This window comes from Camelus ferus, chromosome 5, assembly GCF_009834535.1.
Source record: "Camelus ferus isolate YT-003-E chromosome 5, BCGSAC_Cfer_1.0, whole genome shotgun sequence".
NCBI lineage: Eukaryota > Metazoa > Chordata > Mammalia > Artiodactyla > Camelidae > Camelus > Camelus ferus.
Window position 1 is genome coordinate 31,013,364 of NC_045700.1, and position 12,412 is coordinate 31,025,775.

Here is a 12,412-nt window from a genome sequence, read left to right on the forward strand (position 1 = left end):
TATTATCAGGAATGCATTTACTTAGTGGGGGAAATTTTTTTAGAATGAGAATTTCAAAATATAGAGCAAAGTTTCCTATTAAGTTAAAAAAAAATGCTCACTTGCCTGATAAGTGATATAGGATAGAGTTAAAGAGAAAACTTTGCTTGCCAAGTGGATCAGCCACTGTATCCTGAAGAAGATGCTCAGATGCCGCTGTTCTTGCAAACTAAGCCTTAATCCTGTATGGTGAAATCATTATTGGAAGGGAGGGGGAATAACACCTATATAGGACCCAGGCAGAAAAATGCTGTCGGGAAGACAGGGTACGGACATTTGACAAGGAACTCATCAGCACATATGGCTGTAGGCAGTAGATTTTTTACATGATAACCTGATAGGTAGATGATGAATCAAGCTGAGAAGCAGTTTGTAGAGAGTGACTGTCCTGATTCCTAGTGAGGAGACCTGGGGTCTGGTCTCAGCTCTTACTTGTACTTGGCTCTGTGGATGTCATGTCTTTGGGCATCAGTTTCCTCATCTGTGTCAGGAAAGGTTGATGTAAATATCACAGATCTCCAGCTGTCAGTGCTATGGTTTTCTTGCTGTCACTGCTTATAGGTGGTGTTTTTTAATTTATTGTAATGCTGTGAATTTAAACACAATTTCATATGTTTCCTTTAATTCTCACTCTTTTTATATAAACCAGAAATCAGGGAAAAATGGATTTTTTTCCAGATATCATTCACTTCAGGAAAAAAGCTAGCTCTATTGTTCTGAAGGATAGAATATCATTAATAAATAAAATACACATTGTTTTTATTTATTGATGTCTTATGTATTATGTACTTTATAAACTCCTTAAATATTGACAAGTGTGCATGTGCTGTTTCGTATTAAATACATTCCAAAAGTTGATCCAGAAAATATATTTGAGATTAACCACCTACTACAACAAATACAAGCCCTTTGTGTTAGTATTCACTAAGTAGGTTATTATAGTCAAGTTTTACTGGTTTCTCCAAATAATATAAGTATTTTGCCTTCTTAGAGTCTTTTTACAGTATAGCTGAAGAACTGAATTAATAAATAAAAGGCAGGAACCTGTTTTGTTACTTTACACCTCTTAGGAAGCACCATTAGATGTGTAAGTTTGGTCTCCTTTCTGAAATCAGGAACATTTATTTGGAAGTGAAGCGGAATGACCTGGCCCAGCTTCCTTAAATAGTGGTTTGTTTGTGTAGGTACATCTTCTGTGGTCACTGCTACCGCATGTAAATATAATTCAGCAAATGACGATTGATTCCCTTGATGACACTTTTTTTTTTTAACCTTAGATGACTTTTTTACACTAATAGCCATTGCTTTTAGTTAGAAATGACAACTGTCTCTAATTAACTATTACAAAGCCAACAAGTGATCCCACTAATGACATACAAACCTGAGGTTAACATAAGTGAAGACTGGCAGAGGAAGGGAAGAAACTTCAGGTGTGGACTGCGAAGACGACATTCTGGGTCGGACTAGTGGTGTGGTGGTTGTATGCGGAGGCACCAGTCTCGGCGAGACTTCTGTCCAGGTGTTAGCAGTCATGCTTGGGCTGTGGCAAAGTGGCACCTTTTAAGGTTGTATTTCAGACACTGACATTGGGCTTCCTAACACCAGAATCTGAATGTGTTTCCTTACCTGTTCCTGCATTCAGAACTGAATTAGGCCAACTTCCATTACTGAAATGTCATTTTCCAGTGTGAGTAAAGCAGGAAGTCCTCAAAGCATTCTTCCTTAAAACCAGGGTAAGCAAACCAGGTTTTTACACAGTCAGGTGTATTGAGACAAATGACTTGATGAACTACTTTTCAAAAATTTATTTGGTTCCTTAATAGGCTTACATGAAAGAATCATCTTTCTTCTGTTTGGTAATTTTTGAATAGAAAATAAAATGTAAAAGGGTTGCTCAGCTGAACAGTTGCAGACATACCTGTCAATTCAGTTTTCCGCTCTTAACCTGCACCTGTGAGACTTTTGAAAGCAGTTAGTATTAATTAGGCTTCCTTAAACTTTAAAAATCAGCTTAATTCAAGGAGAAGGAAGGCCTGTAGCTTATTTCCTGGAACATTTGTGTCATTGACTCTGTGGGAAGTGAGTTGACAACTTTTGAAACGTGCTTGCACTTCAGCTTGGAGCTGTGGAGAAAACTTTCCCGGGTTTCCCCTCTGAGGCAGTCATTTTAATCTCACACTGAAGCCCTCAGTGTTACCATCTTCTGACTTGTACCATCTTACATAGTCACTGCTTTATAACTTGCAGACTCTCATAAATCTGCAGAAAGGAGAACTAAGGCTTAGCAATATAGGGTCTCCAGAATGAACCCTCATTTGAAACATCATAACCCTTTGAAATGTTGGCAGATTTCCGTCTCAGTTTCAGCTGCCTTAAAGGGCTTTAGGTGAGGGATCAGGCTGCGGAGGTATTTGCATACTATTTAAGTTTTGCATACTATTAAGGTTCAGTATCACAGGCTGATATCACAGTAGCTAATATATGACCTGGCCTAGGCTTAAAATCTGAAGCAGGGACTCCTGAGAGCAACGATGGGAAGGGAAGGTACCATTAAAATTGGGTCAGATGATAAAAATGGGATAGATGATAGAAGGTCTGCAAATAAGCTAAGCTTTCCCCCTTCACTTGTTTACAACTGCAGTCTACATGCATGTTGTCTCAGATCACCTCTGCAAATCTAGCTTGGCCTGTTGACGAGAGCCTGGATTATTGATGAGTTTCACGTAGAATCCGATTTGTTACATGCTGTGAGGAGAGTTGAGGTGCGCTGTCCGTGGGTATCTGGCCTGATGTGATAATTACCAGTACACAGAATCATGCAGGCCTCACGGTCTATGGAAACAGCTTGGTGGTGATGGGTTAGTTGGTGGTGGTTTGACCTGCCATCCACATTTAGGTATAGGCAAAGGTAGAGAAAACAATGTCCTTTTTTTTCTTTAAGTGCATTTGCCTACACATAGAAAGTAGTCTATAGTTTTATAGAAGTTTCCTTTTTTTATTTGTAGGTATAATACTTTGCCAAGCAGAAGAACCCTGAAAAATTCAAGATTAGTGAGTAAAAAAGATGACGTGCATGTCTGTATCATGTGTTTACGTGCCATCATGAATTATCAGGTAGGTTTGTCTTTCTGATCTTTTTTAAAAAAAATTTGAATTCATTAGACTGAGATCTTGTTCTCTTTGGTTTCTTTGTATTATTTCTATTTGAGATAAATGTCAGGATTTAATGAGATTCTATTGAAAAAAAAGGTCTGGATCATATTTGTGCTCATAATTTATGGCCCTTATATTTTTAATTAGCATTTATAACTTATAATGTACTTAAAGGGAAGAAATTTTCCTCCCACATTGACAAACTTGTCTAGATGACTTGGTAAATGTTTGTGACTATTAAAGACTGAGTAAGCCACTGGTTGTGGGCAATAATGGAACAACTTTAGAACCTTAGGAATGAACAGACTTACACACTGTGTAGGTCATTGTTTCTCAAAGGCTTATATGATGAACAGGCAAGGAGTTGCAATTACTGTTGGTTGGACTCATTGGTTCCTAATCTTCATAAGAAGCACTTGGAGGGTTCTTGTTAGAAAGGCAGAGTCCTCCTTCAGATGATGGATGCAGATTATCCCTACTCTGAGAAACACCGGGAGCGGCTACAGTGTGTAGGATTCATGCTAACCACAAAGCGGGAGTTAGAGCCTGGAGTATCTAGGGTGAACTCATAGCGTCGAAAGTCTAGTTGGGGAGGGAGGGGAGGGTATAGCTCCCTGTGGTAGAGTGCTTGGCATGCATGAGGTCCTGGGTACAATTCCTAGTACCTTCATTAATCAGTCAATAAATACATATATACATACATACCTACATAAAACTAATTCCGCCCCCCCCCCCAAAAAAAACCTAGGAAAAGCAAACTGGGGTGAGAATTAGACAAACAGTTCAAATTAGAAATTCGGATTTGATTTCCATTGATAGAGATGCTACAGATGGGTCCAAGTTGAAATGGACAGTAAATACATAGGATGTATTAGAGTTTAAACCCAACATAAGTGTGCCAGATTGAGTTTAAGAAGGGAAACGCGTGTTTATTCTTTCAATCTATTAATATTTTTTGAGCCTTGTTAGACAGACCCTGTTCTAGGCACAAGTACTATAGCATCAAATAAATAAGTGCCCCATGGAACTCACTTTATATTGAGGGGGGACATGATAAACAATTAAATTGGTAAACTGTATAGAATTTCAGATGATAACAGTGATGAAATGAAAGCAAACACATAGTGCTTCCTACAGTCTAGTACTTTACTATAGTCTATTACTTGATTTAAGCCTCATAACAGTCCTTTGAGATTGGTAATATTACTCTCCCCATTTTATTGATGAGGAAACTGAAACATAGAGAAGCCCAGAGTCATATGGCTAATGAGTGGTGAAATCAGATTTGTAACAACTGGAATGAGAGAACAAGGTAAGGGATATTTAAGAAAGAAGATTCGGGGCAGAGAGGAGGCAGGTGCAAAGACCCTGAGGCACTATAGGTCTAATGTGCTCAAGGCCCAGGAAGGAGGTCAGGTTGGCTGGGCCAGAATGAATAAGAAGGAGAAAGAAGAAGATGAAATCTGAAGTTAAAATGGGGTCCTAATTATGTAGGGTTTTCTAAGCTGGTAGAAGAACATTGGCTTTACTATAAGTGGAAAGCTATTGAAGTGTTCTAAGGAAAAGTATGACTTGATCTGACACTTGAATTTAAGATGATCACTTTGGCTTCTGTGTTAGGATTGATCTTGGGGGGCAAAGACAAAGGGAGGTAGACCTTTTAGGAGGTTGTTGCTTTAATTTAGGTGAGTGTTGATGGAAGTACGGATCAGCATAATAGAAGCAGAGGTGATGAGAAGTGGCCAGATCCTGGTTTTGTTCGGTGGTAAAGACAGTAACTTTGGGTTTGTGGTGAGGAGTGGAGGGCTGCTCCAAGGTGTTTGTCCTGGGCACCTGTAAGATGGAGTTGCCATCTACTAAGATAGGGAAGGCTACAGGATGAGTAGATTTGGGAGACCTGATTGGAAGTTCAGTTTGGGGAATGTTAACTTTGAGATGTCCATAGGCATCCAAATAGAGATCTTAAATAGGTGGTCGGATATGCCGGTCTGGAGTTCTGGGCTGGAAGTACAAACTTGGGAGTTAATATGTGACATATAAAGGCAGGAGAGTCAAGGAAATCAGCAGGGGTAGACAGAGAAGCAAAGAGGTCCCAAATAACTCTAGAGTATTCTGTTCATATGTCAGAGAGATGAAGAAAAATTTGCTACAGAGACTGAGAAATAGCCAGAGAGATAGGAGCCAAGTACAGGAAATGTTTCAAGGAGCAGAGAGTACTTAGCTATGTCCAGTGCTGCTGCTAAGTCATGAGAGTTTTCCAGGGGCTCTAGCCAAGTGCAGGTCATGGGTAATCTCGGTAGCAGTTCATCAGAGTGGTGGGGATGAAATGCCTGATTGAAGTAGTGTTGAGAGAGAACAGGAAGAGAGGAATTGGAGACCATAAGTGGTTGGAGTTTTGCTGCAAAAGAATAGCAGAGAATTGAGGCAGTAACTGGACACAGGTTGTAGGATTAAGAGAGATTTTGTTGTTGTTGTTGCTGTTGTTTAAGATGAGACAATTTGCAAGGGAGGGTAATAGCACAGTGGTAGAGTGAGTGCTTAGCATGCACAAGGTCCTGGGTTCAATCCTCAGTACCTCCATTAAAAAAAAAAGGTAAGAATTTGCATCATGTTTTTATGCTAATGGTATTGAATCAGAGAGGGGAAAAAATAATGATGGAGTGGGAGAATTGCTGGAGCATATAATGTTCTCAAGTTGGTGAGAGGGAATGGGATCAAGAGCTCAAGTGCAGGAATGGCCTTAGTTGGGCTCATGGGAGAGTTCACCTCCAGGAAGAAGTGAGAAGGGAAGCCACATATCTATGTGGGTGAGTTGATTTGGTGGGAGCTTTTGGAAGTTTTTTTTCTGATTGCTTATTTTTTCTCAGCATAACTGGAAATAAGATCGTGAGCTGAGAGTGAGTTTGGAGGAGAAAGAACAAATCCTCAACTCAGAAGAATCAAGAATGATTCTTGGTCCTGTTTATTGAACTTACTTCATTTTATAGAAGGATGAAGTAACTTGCCTCAGAGCAAGGCAGATTTTCCCAGGCTTTTTGGTCCTGATAGCCACTGCCCAGGGAAGGGACTAGAGGTGATGTCCACTCTCATTGCGCAGTGAAGTCAGCTTAAAAGAATTCAGATGCTAGGGCTCTGTCCTTGAGATTCAAAAGAAATTGACCTGGAGTGTGTCCTGGGTAATGGGTGTTTTATTTTGTTTACTTTCCCAGGTAATTTTGCCAAGCAGCCGGGTTGGAGAATCAGTGGGCTGGAGCCTTTTCATCCTTTTTAACAAAGAGAAGCATGTAGTTTATTCGTAGAGAATGGGAATATGGTGCCTTGATAATAGCATCATTCCTGAAATTTTTCATAGAGAAATATGTTCAGACACTGATGTGCTAGAGACATAAGTACATTTATGATGGTATAAAATTACATTAGGTAGAAACTTTAGGTTTTTGTTTTTTCATCAACATCAACAGTCCCCTCAATTGACTCTTAATGCTTTGTTTTTTCCATATCAATTTCAGTATGGTTTCAACATGGTCATGTCTCATCCACATGCTGTCAATGAGATTGCACTAAGCTTGAACAACAAGAATCCAAGGTAAGCTGGCTTTGTAAAATACAGATCTAACTCTAATTAGGAAAGCAGAGAGCTCATTGACCCTTAACCAAATAAGAGTTTGGAAACTTTCAAGTACAACTTTTTAAATTAAGATTGCCAACAGACTCCTTGGCTACGTAGAATTTTATTTACAGCTTTGTTAGATTTTCACGTGTGGCAGAGTTTGAGCAACTGGTGATAGCTATGGCCCTTCACTGTTTACTTCAAGCTTTCATTCCCCTTGAGGCCTGGTTCTCAGCATCCTTGCAAATGTAGCAAAATTGAGTGAAGAGCGTGGAGCTGCCAGGTTGTTGGGACTGTGGCCAGGAGAGTCTTGGTACAGACTTAGCCACACCACTTACTGCTGAAAGCAAACTAAAACCACTACCCCTTCTCCACACATCATTTGCAACCTTTACACATGTAGCTTTTATTACCAAACAAACAAAAAAAAACCCCACAAAATAAAAATAACTGTGCATGCAGATTTCTTTCCGTATTCACTTTCCTATAAAGGCCAGTGCCATGTATTATTCACATCACAGATGACGTCTAGAAGCCTGTCTTCATCAATTTATTTTAGTGTCATGTGTTTTCCATTTTAGTGCATTTCTGCATTTCACACGTGTTACTCCCTCTTATCAGATCTCTATATATAGACTGTGTATCTGAAAACTTAATTCAATTAAAATATGATTATAAATTAGATCCTTTCTGATTCAGAGTGCAATGCAAACTGTGTATCCTATTTAAATGTTGAATATTATTATTTTAGACTTCCCCTGATTAAAAGCTTTCGCACTTTTGTGATTGCTTCCTTAGTTTACCAGAACCCCAAGTAGTCACACATCTTTGTTCCTGCTTTCACTACGGGGAGGTCATTATTCATTTTTCTTAAGACAGCTGATATTGTGAATTATCAGAACATTCTTCGTTTAGAGGTTGGCAATAGCTTTTATTCCAGAAAAAAGATGAAATACTGAAGTAATCTTACTGTGAAGAAACAGCGCTGTCCTTGACGTTGTATTTGAAAACTTAGATAGTATCCCTAAGGTTCTCCTTCTAAAAATATTTCAGATGGAGTTTTGTTTTCTTCAGTCAGAGAAAATACCCTTGTATTAGCACAGCTGTAATCCAGCTCCTTTCAAATCTCCTGCACAGGGGGAAAAATGATTAAAATTTGCATGTTGTAGGGGATTTTTATGGAGCCATCACAAATTAGCAGATTTGAAATGTAGGACATTGATTTCAGTTGATTTTGAACTTTGGCAAATGTTATACCTCTGACTCTAGGACCAGAGAAAATATTTTTTTTAATTCTTATTTTTATTGAAGTGTAGTTGACTTACAATGTTAGTTTCAGGTGTACAGCAAAGAGATTAAGCTATCCATATACATACATATACTTTTTCAGATTTGTTTCCATTTTAAGTTATTACAAGATAATGAATATAGTTCACTGTGCTAAATAGTAGGTCCTTGTTGTTTATCTGTGTTATATTAGTAGTGTGTATCTGTTAATCCCAAACTCCTAATCTGTCCCTTACCCCTCACCTCTCTTCCCTGCCTTGTAACCACAGTTTATTTTCTACGTCCATGAGTCTATTAAAACCAGAGAAAATATTTAACCAGTGGGTGGTTTCCCTGAATAGTCTTGTGTTTCCTATTGTCTTTAGCTAGTAAAAACCCTTTTCCAACCATAGTACACTGAGCATACACTGAGTCATCTGATGATAGAACTAAAGACTTAATCTTCCCAGAATTAATTTTCATTTGTGAGTAATTTGTAGTCTTGGGAGGGGGAAACATGCCTTCCAAATTTGCTACCCTCGGTAAGTCACGTACGTGGAAGTTGGTGAAGATTTGAAAATGCACGTGGCTTTAATGTAACTATGCCTCAGTTGGTAAAAGTTTGAAAAAACATACACGGACAAATATTTTATTATCATATTCATCTTAGAAGAATCAGCCAATTCGTTCACTTTCACTGATTTGTGTATTTTTTTTCTTCTTGTTTTGACAGAACAAAAGCCCTTGTCTTAGAATTGTTGGCAGCCGTTTGTCTTGTCAGAGGCGGGCATGAAATCATTTTATCAGCATTTGACAACTTTAAGGAGGTAGGATACTCTATAGTTTTAAAAAGAAGGCTCACACAAACATCTTCTATTTGGACATCTTTGAACAGAATGGTTTACCGTGTGTGTGTTATTATTGAGATATAATTGACATATAACATTATATTAGTTTCAGGTGTACAGCATAACAAATCGATATTTGTATATATTGCAAAATGATCACCACAGTAAGTCTAGTTAACATCCATCACCATGATTTACCTTTTCATTTATTCTAGGGCCTAAAGGGTATAATAGTAAATTATCTAAGATGTCACTGAGGGAGAAGTAATGAACTCAGTCTAAATATTGTAAGTGGATGCATTAAGCTTCCCTTGGTGTCTCATTTCCAAGGAGAGTTAAAAACTATTTGCAGGACTCGCTTTCCTTTGGAGAACACGGAATAGCCAAGTTTGAAAGCAGATATTGTTGAATGTACGAAGTTTTCATTATGGTTGTTACTTGAGCATCCACCTTGTAAATTTCACCAACTCCTTCATTGTAGTTATTTTCCTCAGATCAGATGTATGATCATTGCTTTGCTGGATGCGATGAGAAACATATCAAATACAGACACTGATTTTAGCAGTTAGTCATCTTAATCTGGTGATCTGGTCACAGGAAAACAACAGCCACTGGGCATGCTTGATTGAAATGGAAACTAAATTGACTACAAAAGAAGAAACAGTTACACGAAGATAATATGACACCAAGGATTTTGAACCAGAGTATCAGGGTATCACTACGGAAATCGTAGCCAGTTTCCCTTGGTGGTGGTGTGCAGCTTTACATAGTCTAGAAGGCTGCCTCCCCTAGTAATGTGTCTAACATCTGAGGCTACATTGAGGTGGGATGTTACCAGAGTAATTGAAGACATTGGAGCCCCAGCTTACAGTGGGACCATCAGCCAGGTTGTGCCTTATCCTGGCAATCCCATTTGATTCCAGATGCTTCTGGATTAAGACCCAAACTGGGGGTGGAGGTGGAGGATATAGCTCAGTGGTAGAGTGCATGCTTAGCACATGCTTAACATGCACAAGGTCCTGGGTTCAAACCCCAATACCTCTATTAGAAAAAAAATTAAATAAATAAACCTAATCCCCCTCAATTCCCCCCACCCCCCACCAGCACACACAAAAAACCCAACCTGGATTAAAAGTCAGATCTCAGAAGGACTTCCAGACACTTATCTTTCCTGGGAGCCTCTGGAGTAGAACTGAGCTGGCATTTATTGAAGTCCTACTGTGTGCCAAGGGCTGTGCCAGGTACACACATTAAATCATTTGGTTCTACAGGAACCAAATAAGACAAATATTAATACTGCCATATTACAGAAGAATAAACTAAAATGTCAAATATATTATTGGCCCGTGGTCCTGTGGTCAGAATAGTGGTAGAGCCAGGGTCAAGATTTGGTGCTCCTGATTTTGAATTTCCATTTTTGGTGATGTTTGGGCCCAGTTGTGTGTGAATCTGCTGAGGGATAAACTGTATTAGGCAGGATCTGGGAGCCCCTCCCCACCCTGTACCCCCTTAATTAGACTCACCACCCCCACTGACATGTACCAGTGAGCCACCCATAATCCTGTACATGGGCTGTCAGGCTTCAAAGACGCTGCAGTCCATAGAGAAAACAGCCCTCCTGCCCCTTTATTTGCATTGCCTTCCTCTCCCCAGTGCCTTAAGATTTTGATATTATCCATTTTGCTAATGCAACCGTGGACAGAACCGAATATATTCAACCGTAGAGAAAAGATTTGGGTTCCAGGAAAATGATGAAAAATGGTAGGGAACCTTTAAATTCATATTCTGGCTTCCAAAACAAATGGAGAATGTAGAGATAAGACTTGTCAGAGAATGTTTTTATATTATCATACATCAGTACATAAAACTTATGTTTATAAATAAGGAGATATGTGTTTGGGTAGATGGGTCAAATATGAAAGTAAAACAGCATATAAAGCTAATATCACTCTCAAATCTTTTATCATTAGATCATATTTTGAATGTATCACGTGCAAAATCTTCTCCACGCTGGAAGCACTTACTATACAGTTATCAGTGATCCTTGTTATAATAAAAGCCACATTATAACAAGCAACTGATTACTACTGCAGGTCAAATTATGTCCTAAAATTATAATTGCATAGAATCAGTATGCATTAAAGCCAGTAATTCATGAGATGAATGTTAAATTTATTTTCTCTTAAATAAGGTAGAGTGCCTTTCCTATGCATAATTTGCACATAAATACTGGCAGAATTGAGTTTTAACTGTCTGGTGTCAGAATTGTATGTGATTTAGCCATTTAGGGCATAGTGTGTGCTTAGTTGGAAAAAAAAATGTACTCCTGCTAAATCTAATAGCTGGCTAGTAGTAAAGAGAAGCTAAATTTTGACCTTGAATTTGTAGAGCTTTAACCACATTTCTGTAATTTCTTAGGAATTATGGTGGGTGTTTAAGTTCTGATTTCTCCTTGGACAGGCATTTGCATCTTAGAGAAAACAAACCATGCCAGCGGGAGAAGGGACAAGGACAGAGCTGGTTCTGTGGGTGCTCCTGGCTTGCATTCACCTCAAGCCGTGGTGTCCATGTAGGCAGCCCAAGAAGAGGACTGTCCTAATAGCCATGTGTGTGGGGACAGAGTAGGAGCATGCTCCTTAGAAACTTTATTCTTAGGGACAGGTCAAAAGATCATCCAGATCATCGCCTTATTTACCTGTTGAGTCTGAGGATGAAAGAAGCATTAGTTTGTTTTGATCTTGTTTTAAAACAAAAACAAAAACATAAAGCTACCCGCAGGCCAGAGTTTTTTAAATCTTTTCCTTTTCTTCTTTTTGCCTATCTTTATGTGAGTTGATTTTTTTTTTTTTTGATATATCATAGTGAAAAGTGTATTCTTTAATTATTTGAGCAAAAATGTCAGTGGAATCTTCTGGATTTAGGGAAGTTTGGGAGCCAGCTGTTGCTGATTAAGAAAAGTTGTCCTTATGATCTCAGATGCCTGTGCAGATAGGGTCTTGTGAGAAATGCCTGTTGAATTGCCCGTGGCAGAGAGAGCACCATCCCAGGTACCTTGGTACTAGGGAGTCGGGCCAAAGAAGTCTTTGCCCTCCGTAAGATGGTTTTTAAAGCTTTTATTGCTTTGGGACATTGGGATTCCATTCATCTTCTTAAGAAGGATACAGGGATTATCCCTGCTTTCACGGCTGGGAGTGGCGTAGGGTGGTGGTGTGGTTGACATCAGACATCAGTTATCTATTTTTGCAGATAAAGTAACATGCGTTAGCTTGCCAGACCCTTTGGTCTTGGATCATTGGCAGAGCGTAACTGAGCATACTGCTGCAGTGTGGTAGCAGACGCTAACAGCATATTTAAAGACCACACATCTTAAGTATGTAGCACGATTTTTTCTCCCTCTACTTCTTGATCCAACAAATCCATTCTGTCTTATTTGACCACCTCTAATTAATTCAACTGTAAATTAAAGGAAAGTATTTTTTAGCTTTTGATAGATTTT

General features: G+C 38.9%; 1 protein-coding gene across 9 annotated transcripts in view; it reads left to right on the top strand.

Annotated features, from left to right (window-relative positions):
* FMNL2 (formin like 2) overlaps positions 1 to 12,412 on the top strand; it is a 282,923-nt gene that overhangs the window by 217,873 nt on the left and 52,638 nt on the right. For all 9 annotated transcript variants that reach the window (XR_004319856.1, XR_004319855.1, XR_004319853.1 and 6 more), the window contains exons 7-9: positions 3,045 to 3,153; positions 6,702 to 6,778; positions 8,802 to 8,895. Coding sequence is in view for 4 of the 9 variants with exons in the window: in XM_032479445.1 (XP_032335336.1) it covers positions 3,045 to 3,153; positions 6,702 to 6,778; positions 8,802 to 8,895 (280 nt within the window). In the remaining 5 variants the exon portion in view is untranslated. The remainder of the gene's footprint in view (positions 1 to 3,044; positions 3,154 to 6,701; positions 6,779 to 8,801; positions 8,896 to 12,412) is intronic.